A 15,225-nucleotide genomic window follows, 5' to 3' on the forward strand; every position below is an offset into this window, starting at 1 on the left:
TGAGAGATTTCTGGAAAGGTAAAGGTAGGACAGGGAGATAGGGTTGCATTACTTTTTAGATTGATTTTCGTCCTTTCTAGACTTATAAACCCTGAGAGATTACATTTGGATTTAATACTGAAATACTGCTGCAGTATGCTTCATCCTTCCCTTGAGGTTTCAGGTTTACTGCATGTTGTTTGGATTCTGCTGGGGTTCACTCCCTGTTTTTAATCATGAGTATTTCATGCTGTATCACATAAAAAATGAAGAGGCATTCGCCTACAGTGAAGAAGTATACAGGGTGGATCCTTTTTGTAATTTAAAACAAATAAAAGGGCCAATGGAGGTGTGTGTGTGTGTGTGTGTGTGTGTGTGTGTGTGTGTGTGTGTGTGTGTGTGTGTGTGTGTAAGTGTGTGTGTGTAAGTGTGTAAGTGTGTGTGTGTGTGTAAGTGTGTAATAGTGCTGGCTGGGAACAGAATTCATTCTGTTAGAATAAGCCTGTAGTCACTTCTTGGATAACCTAAGGTTGGGTCCCAGAGGTCCAAGTAGTCTGAGCTGGCATTTAATCATGGATTGTTGCTTACTGCTTACTTCACAATGGGCCAAGATGAAGGTTCATTCTGTCAGTGATCATTCTTTCACTGAAGGGTAGAGAACTTGTAATAAGAATAAGAAAGTAAAAATGTGAGGGCATGGAACACCATATGGAGAATGTTTGTGGACTTCCACTGCAAAAAAGCACTTTTACATGCTGTCCCTTCTGCTGGCAAAGTGCCAAACACCAGTATGGGTATTATCGCCATGAGCATGCCAGTGCTGTCAAATCCCAGTATGGGTATTATCGCCATGAGCATGCCAATGCTGTCAAATTCGAGTATGGGTATTATCGCCATGAGCATGCCAGTGCTGTCAAACCCCAGTATGGGTATTATCATGAGCATACCAGTGTTGTCAAACTCCATTATGGGTATTATCGCCATGAGCATGCCAGTGCTGTCAAACTCCAGTATGGGTATTATCGCCATGAGCATGCCAGTGCTGTCAAACTACATTATGGGTATTATCATGAGCATACCAGTGCTGTCAAACTACAGTACGGGTATTATCATCATGAGCATACCAGTGCTGTCAAACTCCAGTATGGGTATTATCGCCATGAGCATGCCAGTGCTCGCAAACTCCAGTACGGGTATTATCATCATGAGCATACCAGTGCTGTCAAACTCCAGTATGGGTATTATCGCCATGAGCATGCCAGTGCTCGCAAACTCCAGTATGGGTATTATCATCATGAGCATACCAGTGCTGTCAAACTCCAGTATAGGTATTATCATCATGAGCATACCAGTGCTGTCAAACTCCAGTATGGGTATTATCATCATGAGCATACCAGTGCTGTCAAACTCCAGTATGGGTATTATCGCCATGAACATACCAGTGCTGTCAAACTCCAGTACGGGTATTATCATGAGCATACCAGTGTTGTCAAACTCCAGTATGGGTATTATCGCCATGAGCATACCAGTACTGTCAAACTCCAGTATGGGTATTATCGCCATGAGCATGCCAGTGCTGTCAAACTCCAGTATGGGTATTATCATGAGCATACCAGTGCTGTCAAACTCCAGTATGGGTATTATCGCCATGAGCATGCCAGTGCTGTCAATCTCCGGTATGGGTATTATCATCATGAGAATGCCAGTGCTGTCAAACTCCAGTATAGGTATTATCATCATTAGCATGCCAGTGCTGTCAAACTCCAGTATATGTATTATCATCATGAGCATACCAGTGTTGTCAAACTACAGAATGGGTATTATCTCCATGAGCATACCAGTGCTGTCAAACTCTAGTACGGGTATTATCATGAGCATGCCAGTGTTGTCAAATTCCAGTATGGGTATTATCTCCATGAGCATACCAGTGTTGCCAAACTCCAGTATGGGTATTATCATGAGCATACCAGTGCTGTCAAACTCCAGTATGGGTATTATCGCCATGAGCATGCCAGTGCTGTCAATCTCCGGTATGGGTATTATCATCATGAGAATGCCAGTGCTGTCAAACTCCAGTACGGGTATTATCATGAGCATACCAGTGTTGTCAAACTCCAGTATAGGTATTATCATCATTAGCATGCCAGTGCTGTCAAACTCCAGTATATGTATTATCATCATGAGCATACCAGTGCTGTCAAACTACAGAATGGGTATTATCTCCATGAGCATACCAGTGCTGTCAAACTCCAGTATGGGTATTATCATGAGCATGCCAGTGTTGTCAAATTCCAGTATGGGTATTATCTCCATGAGCATACCAGTGTTACCAAACTCCAGTATGGGTATTGTCATCATGAGCATACCAGTGCTGTCAAACTCCAGTATGGGTATTATCGCCATGAGCATGCCAGTGCTGTCAAACTGCAGTATGGGTATTATCGCCATGAGCATGCCAGTGCTGTCAAACTCCAGCACGGGTATTCTCGTGAGCATACCAATGCTGTCAAATTACAGTATGGGTATTATCGCCATGAGCATACCAGTGCTGTCAACCTCCAGTACTGGTATTATCGCCATGAGCATACCAGTGCTGACAAATTCCAGTATGGGTATTATCATCATAAGCATGCCAGTGCTGTCAACTCCTGTACAGGTATTCTCACAATGAGCATGCCAGTGCTGTCAAGCTCCAGTATGGGTATTATCGCCATGAGCATGCCAGTGCTGTCAAACTCCAGTATGAGTATTATCATCATGAGCATGCCAGTGCTGTCAAACTCCAGTATGGGCATTATCACCATGAGCATGCCAGTGCTGTCAAACTCCAGTATCGGTATTAACATCATGAGCATACCAGTGTTGTCAAACTCCAGTATGGGAATTATTGCCATGAGCATGCCAGTGCTGTCAAACTCCAGTATGGGCATTATCACCATGAGCATACCAGTGTTGTCAAACTCCAGTATGGGTATTAACGCCATGAGCATGCCAGTGCTGTCAAACTCCAGTATGGGCATTATCACCATGAGCATACCAGTGTTGTCAAACTCCAGTATGGGCATTATCACCATGAGCATACCAGTGTTGTCAAACTCCAGTATGGGTATTAACACCATGAGCATGCCAGTGCTGTCAAACTTCAGTATATGTATTAGCATCATGAGCATACCAGTGCTTTCAAATTCCAGTATGGGTATTATCGCCATGAGTATACCAGTGCTGTCAAACTCCAGTACTGGTATTATCGGCATGAACATACCAGTGCTGTCAAACTCCAGTATGGGTATTATCGCCATAAGCATGCCAGTGCTGTCAAACTCCAGTATGGGTATTATCATCATGAGCATACCAGTGTTGTCAAACTCCAGTATGGGTATTATCATTATGAGCATGCCAGTGTTGTCAAACTCCAGTATGGGTATTATTACCATGAGCATACCAGTGCTGGCAAACTTCAGTATGGGTATTATCATCATGAACATACCAGTGCTGCCAAACTCCAGTATGGGTATTATCGCGATGAGCATGCCAATGCTGGCAAACTCCAGTATGGGTATTATCATGAGTATGCCAATGCTGCCAAACTCCAGTAAGGGTATTATCGTGAGCATGCCAGTGCTGTCAAATTCCAGTATGGGTATTATCATCATGTCATGAGCATACCAGTGTTGTCAAATTCCAGTATATGTATTATCATCATGAGCATACCAGTGCTTTCAAATTCCAGTATGGGTATTATCGCCATGAGCATGCCAGTGCTGTCAAACTCCAGTATATGTATTATCATCATGAGCATACCAGTGCTTTCAAATTCCAGTATGGGTATTATCTCCATGAGCATACCAGTGCTGCCAAACTCCAGTACAGGTATTATCACCATGAGCATGCACGTGCTGTCAAATTCCAGTATGGGTATTATCGCCATGAGCATACCAGTGCTGTCAAACTCCAGTATGGGTATTATCGCCATAAGCATGCCAGTGCTGTCAACTCCAGTACAGGTATCCTCACAATGAGCATGCCAGTGTTGCCAAACTCCAGTATGGGTATTATCACCATGAGCATACCAGTGCTGTCAAACTCCAGTATGGGTATTATCGCCATGAGCATACCAGTACTGTCAAACTGCAGTATGGGTATTATCGCCATGAGCATGCCAGTGCTGTCAAACTCCCATACGGGTATTATCGTGAGCATGCTAGTGCTGTCAAATTCCAGTATGGGTATTATCTCCATGAGCATACCAGTGCTGTCAAACTCCAGTATGGGTATTATCGCCATGAGCATACCAGAGCTGTCAAACTCCAGTATGGGTATTATCGCCATAAGCATGCCAGTGCTGTCAACTCCAGTACAGGTATTCTCACAATGAGTATGCCAGTGTGGCCAAACTCCAGTATGGATATTATCGCCAAGAGCATACTAGTGCTGTCAAACTCCAGTACGGGTATTATCATGAGCATGCCAGTGCTGTCAAACTCCAGTATGGGTATTATCGCCATGAGCATACCAGAGCTGTCAAACTCCAGTATGGGTATTATCGCCATAAGCATGCCAGTGCTGTCAACTCCAGTACAGGTATTCTCACAATGAGTATGCCAGTGTGGCCAAACTCCAGTATGGATATTATCGCCAAGAGCATACTAGTGCTGTCAAACTCCAGTACGGGTATTATCATGAGCATGCCAGTGCTGTCAAACTCCAGTATGGGTATCGCCATGAGCATGCCAGTGCTGTCAAGCTCCAGTATGGGTATTATCATCATGAGCATGCCAGTGCTGTCAAACTCCAGTACGGGTATTATCATGAGCATACCAGTGCTGTCAAACTCCAGTATGGGTATTATCGCCATGAGCATGCCAGTGCTGTCAAGCTCCAGTACGGGTATTATCATGAGCATACCAGTGCTGTCAAACTCCAGTATGGGTATTATCGCCATGAGCATACCAGTGCTGTCAAACTCCAGTATGGGTATTATCGCCATAAGCATACCAGTGCTGTCAAACTCCAGTATGGGTATTATCGCCATGAGAATACCAGTGCTGTCAAACTCCAGTATGGGTATTATAATCATGAGCATACCAGTGCTGCCAAACTCCGGTATGGGCATTATCGCCATGAGCATGCCAGTGCTGTCAAACTCCAGTATATGTATTATCATCATGAGCATACCATTGCTTTCAAATTCCAGTATGGGTATTATTTCCATGAGCATACCAGTGCTGCCAAATTCCAGTATAGGTATTATCACCATGAGCATGCCAGTGCTGTCAAATTCCAGTATGGGTATTATCAACATGAGCATACCAGTGCTGTCAAACTCCAGTACGGGTATTATCGCCATGAGCATACCAGTGCTGTCAAACTCCAGTATATGTATTATCATCATGAGCATACCATTGCTTTCAAATTCCAGTATGGGTATTATTTCCATGAGCATACCAGTGCTGCCAAATTCCAGTATAGGTATTATCGCCATGAGCATGCCAGTGCTGTCAAATTCCAGTATGGGTATTATCAACATGAGCATGCCAGTGCTGTCAGCTCCAGTACAGGTATTCTCGCAATGAGCATCCCAGTGTTGCCTAACTCCAGTATGGGTATTATCATGAGCATGCCAATGCTGCCAAACTCCAGTACGGGTATTATCGCCATGAGCATGCCAGTGCTGTCAAACTCCAGTATGGGTATTATCACCATGAGCATACCAGTGCTGTCAAACTCCAGTATGGGTATTATCACCATGAGCATACCAGTGCTGTCAAACTCCAGTATGGGTATTATCATCATGAGCATGCCAGTGTTGTCAAACTCCAGTATGGGTATTATCTCCATGAGCATACCAGTGCTGCCAAACTCCAGTATGGGTATTATCGCCATGAGCATGCCAGTGCTGGCAAACTCCAGTATGGGTATTATCGCCATGAGCATACCAGTGCTGTCAAACTCCAGTATGGGTATTATCGCCATGAGCATGCCAGTGCTGGCAAACTCCAGTATGGGTATTATCGCTATGAGCATGCCAGTGCTGGCAAACTCCAGTATGGGTATTATCGCCATGACCATGCCAGTGCTGGCAAACTCCAGTATTGGTATTATCGCCATGAGCATGCCAGTGCTGGCAAACTCCAGTATGGGTATTATCATGAGCATGCCAGTGCTGCCAAACTCCAGTATGGGTATTATCGCCATGAGCATGCCAGTGCTGGCAAACTCCAGTACGGGTATTATCATCATGAGCATACCAGTGCTGTCAAACTCCAGTACGGGTATTATCACCATGAGCATACCAGTGCTGTCAAATTCCAGTATGGGTATTATCGCCATGAGCATACCAGTGCTTTCAAACTCCAGTATGGGTATTATCACCATGAGCATGCCATTGCTGTCAAACTCCAGTATGTGTATTATCATGAGCATGCCAGTGCTGTCAATCTCCAGTACGGGTATTATCATCATGAGCATGCCAGTGCTGTCAAACTCCAGTATGGGTATTATCGCCATGAGCATACCAGTGCTGCCAAACTCCAGTATGGGTGTTATTGCCATGAGCATACCAGTGCTGCCAATATCATTTTTATGAGCAGACACCTGTGATATGAAACCCAATGAATTCAACAAAGAAAAAAATCTTGTTTTTTTTCCTTTTTTAAACAAGAAACGTTTATCAAATTATCACTTATGATATAGACAATCACACATTTATATAAATGAAAACAAATCATGTTAACATAATCTTGGCTGCAAGCATTTTACATCACAAACCATATTTGGATCTGATGAATCTTTACCCTCTTTAGGTATTACAGCTACCACTGCTTTCTTCCAGGATGTTGGTACTTCTCTTAAAATACTGTAAAATAAAACACTCCAGATCTGTATCAGGTTTTTCCATCCTACCTTCCAAACATCCTCAAAAATACCATCCATTCCTGGGAACTTTACTGTAGATTGATTATACATCAATATTTTATCTCGTCTCCTCCTATCCCTTTACCCCCCTATTAACTATTATTAACTTAATTACCCCACTATTAATGGGGAATCCTATATTACTCCAAACATACATGCACAGAGATCCCTGGATTTTGTAAACACAAACTCCCTGGACCAGATAGTCAATACTCCAACTAGGGGTGCAAACATACTGTATCTGGTCCTCACTAATATGGGAAAGTGCTGCACACACTCTATTGTAATGCCTTCCTTGGTAAGGTAAGACCACAAAATGGTCCCGTTTGAAGTAAAAATAAAACCTGGACCCCCAGCTAAACATGGAATATTCAGAAACTATTCTAAGGCTTACCTCCTGCTATTAAGTGAAAATCTGGCAAAATTTCAAGCCCTCATAAACCCTAAGAGCACTGCTGCCTATGCAAAACTGTTCACAGCAACCCTGCATAGAGGCAGCTGTACCCACCAATAAGTACAGAACTAACTTAAAAAAAAGCCACCCTGGTAGAATCATGAATTCAATAGGCTGTATAACAGGAGGAAAAAAATTATGGCAAAAATTAGGAGGTGCAGGCAGCCATGGTGGTGTAGTGGATAGCATTGCCACCTCACAGTAAGAGGTTCTCCAGTTTGATCCTCAGCTGGGGTGTCTTCTGAGCAGAATCTGCATGTCCTCCCTGTGGTCACGTGGGTTTCCTCTGGGTGCTCTGGTTTCCTCCGACATTCCAAAGACATGCTGTAGGAGGATTGGACACTCTAAATTGGTCCTAGGTGTGAGTGCATGCCTGTGTGTGTGAAGGCATTCTGTGGAAGGTTGGACGCCAGGCTGGCAAATCGACACCATAAAACTCCACTGCCAATCATGAGTGGACAGGTAATCCGCTGTGGCGACTCCTAACTGGGAAAAGCCGGAAGAAGAAGCACTCAGCTGGATAAAAGCATTCTCATCAAACTAAACAAACAACTCCGAGGACAAATAAAGTCTACCAAAGACAAATTTGAGATAAGTTTGGCCTCCCAGGCCAAGGACAATCACAAAACATTCTTTAGCTATGTCTGCAACCTCAAAGGCAATACGCAATTGTGCACAGAGCTCATCATAAATGGAACCACCTATACTGAGTCAGAAGATGTAGCAAACCTCCTGACTAATAGATTCAGCTCCAACTTTGCCCCTTTTTTCCCCTCAACCTTCCCTCAGGAATTACTGTCGAATATAACTTCCCCTACTATCACTAGGGAACAGGCCCTTAATGCTCTCTCCAAGAAAAAGAGCGCTGTTTCAGTGGGCCCAGTCAATATCACAGGATGCCTTCTAAATAGCATGAAACATGTGACCTATCAGGGGCTCTGGAATTACTATTTAACTGTAGCCTCCAAACAGGCTTTGTGACTCACAAATGGAGGAAGGCAACAGTCATCCCTCTGTACAAAGGTGCGCCATCTACAGACCACGGAAACAACAAACCCATAAGCCTCACTAGTCTTATATGTAAAGCCATGGAACGAATTATCATGGAGATGATCAATAGAGATCTAGTAAACCTCCAGACACCGGACTCAGCCCAGTTTGGTTGCATCAAGGGCAGATCATGCCTACTTAACCTGGTGGACTTCTTTGAGAAGGTCACCAAAGCAGTGTATGAGGGCAAAATTATTCACACTACCTACATTGACCCAGCCAAGGCATTTGACACAATACCCCACTTGGGCATTGTTTACAAATTCAAGAGGTTAGGTACAAACTCGTATGTCACCCGGTGGATAGTCAACTGGCTCACAGACAGGACCCAGGAAGTTAGAATTGGAGAGTCACCTCTGCAAAGAGGCCAGCCACAAGTGGAGTCCCTCAGGGTTCAGTCTTTGGACTGCTGCTTTTTGGCATTTACTTCTCAGAAGTCAAGGCCAATGTCAATTGCTCTCTGGCTGACTAAATTTGCAGATGATTGCAAATTAGGAGCTGTCATTGAATCTCACACTGAATCAAATATTCTCCAGGAGGGGCTGACACAGACAAACAACTGGTGTCAGAGCCATGGACTAAAACTTAAAGCAAAGAATAGTATCCTTTGGGAAGTCAACCACCCCTGGTAACTCCCTTAGAGTTGACCCAACTAGTCAGGGACTTGGGGACACACGCAGATAGTAATCTAGCCTTTGACCATAATGTGTCTACAGTGTTGAGGAAATCATTTTATGTTGTGCAACTTATAAACAAAGTTTTGGCATCTAAGTCCAAGGAAGTAATTGCTTCACTGTAGTCGGCATTCATCAAACCTATCATTGAGTACAATGCCCCCTTTGGTATCTACCTAACCAGGCATAACCAACAATTGGAACATCCACAGAGGTTCCTCACTAAAAGAATACAGGGCATAAGTAAAATGTCCTATGCAGACCACCTCAAAGCCCTATCCCTGTATTCTGTCTCCTACAGTCTTTTGAGGGGAGATTGATGCATGGCATACAGGGCATTGTCAGACCTCACTCTGATGGACCTCCTGCATATTCTCAAAACAAACAGCACAGGAATTACCCATTTTTAAAAAAATTAAACCTTGCCTGTGATATAAATATGACCTGCTTGGAGAGAGAGGTATGTATCTCAGAGACTACCCCTTTCTATGGAAGAGGCTCCCCATCCATGTGAAGCAGAGTACCTCCCTAACCCAATTCAAGTGCAACTTGGACAATTGTTTGGGAAACCAGAAATTCATCCTTGGCTTGGCACCTATGTCTCTAATTTACACAGGTTACCTGTAAATGTTTTTTCTTCCAGGCCCATGCTTACACTTATCAATGTTATCAGAACTTGTCAGAGATTTGGGATGCAAGGCTAGGCTTAAAAATGTCATTAGGTTCATAGATGTTTACTAGGCTATCAAATTGTCTCCTGGGGATATGAGGACCAGATACAGAATTGTTACTAACCATACTTTTATTTGCTAGAAAAAAGCCTTCTAATATTCAATATTCTTTTTCATTTTCTTGCCTTGTCTTAAAACTTGTTACTAGATCAAGCTGAGGGCCTTAATCCAGTCATTCCCCTATGCAGGAATGAGAAAAAGCACATTTTTCTTTTGTCATGTTCTTTTAACCAGACTTTTTTCTTTTCTTTTTTTTTTTTTTTGTTACATTGTAGTACCTGATAAGGAGGGGAAAAACAGAGCACCCGTTCACGTTAGTATCCCTGTTAAACTTAAAAATTAACTGAGAAAACTTTACTTTATAGCATGCAAAGAAATTATGCACCATAAAATGTACTATTAAGAACAAACATTTTGACTTGGTTAACTTTATCCCTCCTCTTCCCCTCTCCCAGGTATTTTTCTGAACATTAATGACAAGAAGTAGGGCACATACTTTAGAATCCCTTGCAAGTCTAACAAACTTCCATTTTTCCATATTTTCTTGTTCTGTCATGTTTCACAAATATAATTATTGCTTTGTAATCTCCAAGTTACTGGTTTTATTCCTATTCATCTCAATCTCCCAAATCCAGTCTCTGCTTCCTTTCCAACATACTCTAGATTCTTCTAGTCAACTCTTGTGTTTCTTTCATTCTGTCAAGCATTTCTGTTGAATCATTAGGAAAGGTTTCACTGGCACAGTCTCTCTCTGGTCTTTATTACCAGAAGAAAAAGAAGTAAAATCTCCTTCTGCTTCACAGCTCACTTTTTTGTTGAACAAACTGTTAATGTTTCCTTCTTAGCATGTACTTAATCAAAAAATGATTTTTTTCCCTCCAGGGAAGAACATTTTGAAGATAGCTGGGTACAGCAGTTGGAATCTCATGTCTGCTTCTTGACATTTCCTGAATAGCGGAATAAATTGAGTTCTTTTCAGCCTGGTGTATTAGTAATCATCCTCCACAAACTCTGCTTTCTCCCACCTTTAGTACTTTGTCCTTCTGCTACAGTTTTGCTAGAATCAATTCTTTCTGTTGGTAGGATTGCATCTTTCCTATTAAAGGTGTAGGTTGCTTTCTCATAGCTAGATTTGGAGCAGGCACATGTTGTGCCCCTTCAGTTAACAACTGCTGTGGAATACCAGTCCAGTTGCTTATTTGTGCTTTGTTAAAATTAAAACAATCTGTTTCTTCCAGCTTCTCTGGTACAGCAGAAAACCTCAGGTTTTCCCTACGTGCTCTGTCCTCTAATTCTATTATTTTTTTAAGCCTTTCTTCTTGAGCAGTCTCATATTCAGCCAGCCTCTGATTTTTGCAGTTTTGTCACTTCATTTGAAAAGCTGTTTAAAGCTTTTTCCATTTTTTCAAGCCTTTTGTTGTTAAAGTTGATATACTCTATCAGTGTTTTATTTTAACCAGGTCTGTGTGCAGTTGTCTTATGCTTTTCTCGAGGTTCCAGGATGTCATTTCTGGAGCTTGCACTGCTTTTTGCTGAACAGCTGCAGTACTTTTCCCAGTCAATGTTTTCCCTCACTTTTTGTAGCTGATTTTTTTCAGGTCCTCTGTATTTCGTTTTTCCTGGCATCCAGGCAGTGAACTTAACAGACAGTTAATGAAATGTGTCCACTGGCTTTCTATTCTGAATTTCTTTTCACACTGGGAGAGCTAGAATTCAACTGTTACTTGTTGGAATAGCTCCATCTCTTATAAATGCAGAGTCTGATCTATTGTGGTCTGTGCACTCTCTGGCTGAGAAATATATTTTTCTTCCCTGCTCTATCACCAACAAAATCTGAGCAGAAAGAGATGTAGTTGACCTATCCAATCTTCATTTTTTCTTCCACTATTTGCTCTTTGCACAGTGTTACCCATGTAATGCTGAAGAATGCCTGAAAAGCAAAGCTGGAGATGAGTAGAACTTCTTTCCCAAATACCCAGTTTGTGACTTTCAAGATAGTAGCCGTCTGCTTCAGCAACGTGGGCACACAGCATGAGAACAATGAACTCACTAAAATACAACTGAATACAAGACTGTTGAGTAAAACAAAAATCACAAAATAACCACTTTTGCAAGGGGCAAACTATTTGTATCCCTGACATAGGGTGTGGCTAACTTTCCCACATGACTGCTAAGATCAATCTTTTCTGTTGGCAAAAGAAAACTTCCTTACCACCATCATTTAGTGGGCTTAAACAAGAGTCTACTTATACTAAAGTAGGTCCATGTTGGCATTTTAAAGATTGCAGTAGTGCCCCTCAGCACTCTAACAAAAATGCAAGTAAGATAGGTATATCCTAAGTTGGAAGTTGTGGTGTCCTGTAGTATTCACTTTGTAATAAGTTACACTGATCTCAGAACTAATGTCTAAACATGTCAGGGTTTTGTAAGGTGACACATGATGGAAAGATCCTTGCTACAAAAACACTTCAAAGGTGTAACCTTGTGTTTCAGAATTTTATGATAAAAATCATGGTTCATTTTGAGTTCTGAGACCATTTCAGACATCACACTCATGATGGAGAGCCTGATAAAACAGCATGACATAACTTAATGAAACACCATTCAAGTATAGTGCTGTCAATAATTTTGTCTTTTCTAATTAACATTTAGAATTCATTCTGTATGAGAACACAATCATGCAACTACTAAAATGTCATTATTTCCATGGGTTAAATTTGGAATCAACCTACATTTGGGACATGCTTTAAGCAACTTGAATGGCAACCTCTTCATTTTGTGACCACACTGTTACATATTAACGAGTAAAATATCAAGTACCTATACATTTAGGGGGGTCTCCACTCCAAGTTCCTTTGCTTGTACAGAAAATAGATTTTTCTCCAACAAGTTTGCCTTTCTGACACTTGTAGGTGACAACCTGCCCCAATTGTATGTCTCCTCCATTAAAGTACAGGTCATGTGTCCCATCTTTTATAGATGGAGGTTCATCACATGTGAGAGCTGAAAGAAAGAGAGACCATTTAAGAGTAAAATACAACACTTAAAATTCTTAACTGTATGTTTACATCAACAGAGGACATTAATTGTATTTCGTTTGAAGACCCGTTAACCATAAGCTAAAGACTAACTAGGTTTCCTAACAATAGCTGCAAATGCCTTCTCTCTACCTACAGAATTTTTTTTTCTGTTAGGTTGATTAACCTTGCATGTTGAATGTTTCAGCTAATGAATTTGATCTCATGAATGCTTATACAAAATTATAAGTTGGATATACTATCATTTTTGCCAAAATCTTCTCACCAAGTATGTACATTTTCCATTCTATAAATTTGTTACACATGGAAATTTGATGTGTCAGAATCAAAGGATCTTGGCTTTTGTTTACTATATCTACATCTCTCAGTATTGGTGCTTTGCACCCTCTTTATACTTAAAGAACATCTTTGTTCTGTTTATATTGTTAAAGGAAAGTTAGAACACATCTGTAGCCAACTCACACAACCTTGTTTATATGATTAAATTTGAAATACTACAATACCAATACTCTAGCATCAAATAAACAATAATACAAGTAGCACAGTAAATTGTCAACTCAAATAATGCAGTAAAGAACTTGGTGATCATGGGAATAGTAATGCTGAGGTAGATACCATTATATACTGGACAGCTTGATGACTAGAATTACATGCCATGTGATGCACTCCTCGTAGGAGGTGGCCACAATAAAGACCTTGTGGAAGCTGATAACATCTAAGTTTTCTGAATCATGACTGACCATGCTGATAAACATTATAAATGCTAAATTGAGTCAAAAGTGAAAGAAAGTATAATTGTGGGTTATCATTCTATAGTACAGGAATACAATCTGCAGTTCATAATTATAAGTTTCAGTTAAGTTGCTTAGTTTGCTCGTCAAAGCCCTTAAAGTATCTTGTTTTTAAAAGATTGTCTAATTGTAGTCGGTAGGAATTTTCTCAGAGAGGGCTGTAAGTTGTGGATCAAAAAATTCAGTTTATTTTTCACTGACAGTGTATGGTCAAATGCTCTGAGACGGTATGATGTGGGACATTTCTGCAATAAGGGGAAATTCAGAGGTTATTGTGATCCTACAAAAACTGCATTTATTTCTCTATTTACAAGAAACCAGTGCTAAATGAAAACAATAGGTGCCAGGATAAATAATGTAAGGAAACAGTTCAAAGACTGAGTTTGGTGAATTGTATGATATGTATGTTGTTCTGTGACCGATCATAGAAATGTTCATTGATTGGTCACAGTTTTTGTCTTTTCTATTAGATTGGACATTTATTGTATGTAGGATGCCCTATTGGGCTTTTAGTGAAATTATATATATATTTTTTTGTTTCATATGTGTTTGTTTTGACCATTTGTTCTTCCCATGTGCAATTTAGTGAAACTGCAAATGTTTTAATTTTGAAACTCAGTTGCCTTCTAATGTACTAGAGGGAATTTTGAATGTTGATATTATATATATATATATATATATATATGTGTGTGTGTGTGTGTGTGTGTGTGTGTGTGTGTATGTATATATATATATATATATAATATGTAAAACCACAGTCCAAAAAAAGCCAGTGATTACCTTCAAGTTTTATTAAAACACTCGATCAGCAACACCAGTCCAATGAATAAAACTTCAACAGATGCTCTGCCTTGTAATGGAAATTGTAATCCAAATGAAACAGATACAATAATCCTCTCTCTACTACATCGGCTTAAAAGCCTTTACAGAGTATACTTTTTTGTCTTAATACCCTGCCTTATATCCTGTATTCAATGAACACTAACTTAAGTCCAATTAAAACTTACACCAATTAAAGAAAACTCTTTCAAATGCATTCTCTGTTTAACCCTATTGGTACTAGGGTATTGAACTTTAAAATTATAGCTGACTCCATTCTCCATAATTTATTTTTTATATTTAAACCATAAGCTGATTTAACCTGTTCTAAAACTGTTGCTTCTAAGCTATTAATATCACTGTTATGTACGTCTTTATAATGTAAAGCTACAGGATTTTCTTCCTTATTTTTTATAATATCCCTTAAATGCTCTTTTAACCTGTCTCCAAATGTTCTTTTACTTTCTCCTGTGTGTACTTTATTACAGGGACACCTTAATCCATAAACAATTCCTCTACTACCACAAGAATAAATACCCTTTGTGGTGAATTTCTTTCCATTGATTTTATCAAAAATCTTTTACAATATGCTTACAACAACAGCACCTTCCACGAGGGAAGGTGCCCTGTGTTGACATCTCTGAAGTTATATCCATAGCTAGAAACTGAAATTTCCCATGGACTATAAAATCTTTTAAACTTCTTCCTCTGGTATATGAAAACATAGGAAATCCACTTTCTTTTATATTAAGATATCTACTTTTTTCCAAAATA

At 40.5% G+C, this 15,225-nt stretch overlaps 1 protein-coding gene across 1 annotated transcript in view; it reads right to left on the minus strand.

The window, feature by feature from the left end:
* LOC122805775 overlaps positions 1–15,225 on the minus strand; it is an 889,800-nt gene that overhangs the window by 199,971 nt on the left and 674,604 nt on the right. Inside the window, exon 17 of the mRNA XM_044076042.1 lies at positions 12,624–12,806. Coding sequence (XP_043931977.1) covers positions 12,624–12,806 — 183 coding nt within the window. The remainder of the gene's footprint in view (positions 1–12,623; positions 12,807–15,225) is intronic.

Source organism: Protopterus annectens, chromosome 7.part0 (genome assembly GCF_019279795.1).
Source record: "Protopterus annectens isolate FY-2018-M chromosome 7.part0, PAN1.0, whole genome shotgun sequence".
NCBI classification, from domain to species: Eukaryota; Metazoa; Chordata; order Ceratodontiformes; family Protopteridae; genus Protopterus; species Protopterus annectens.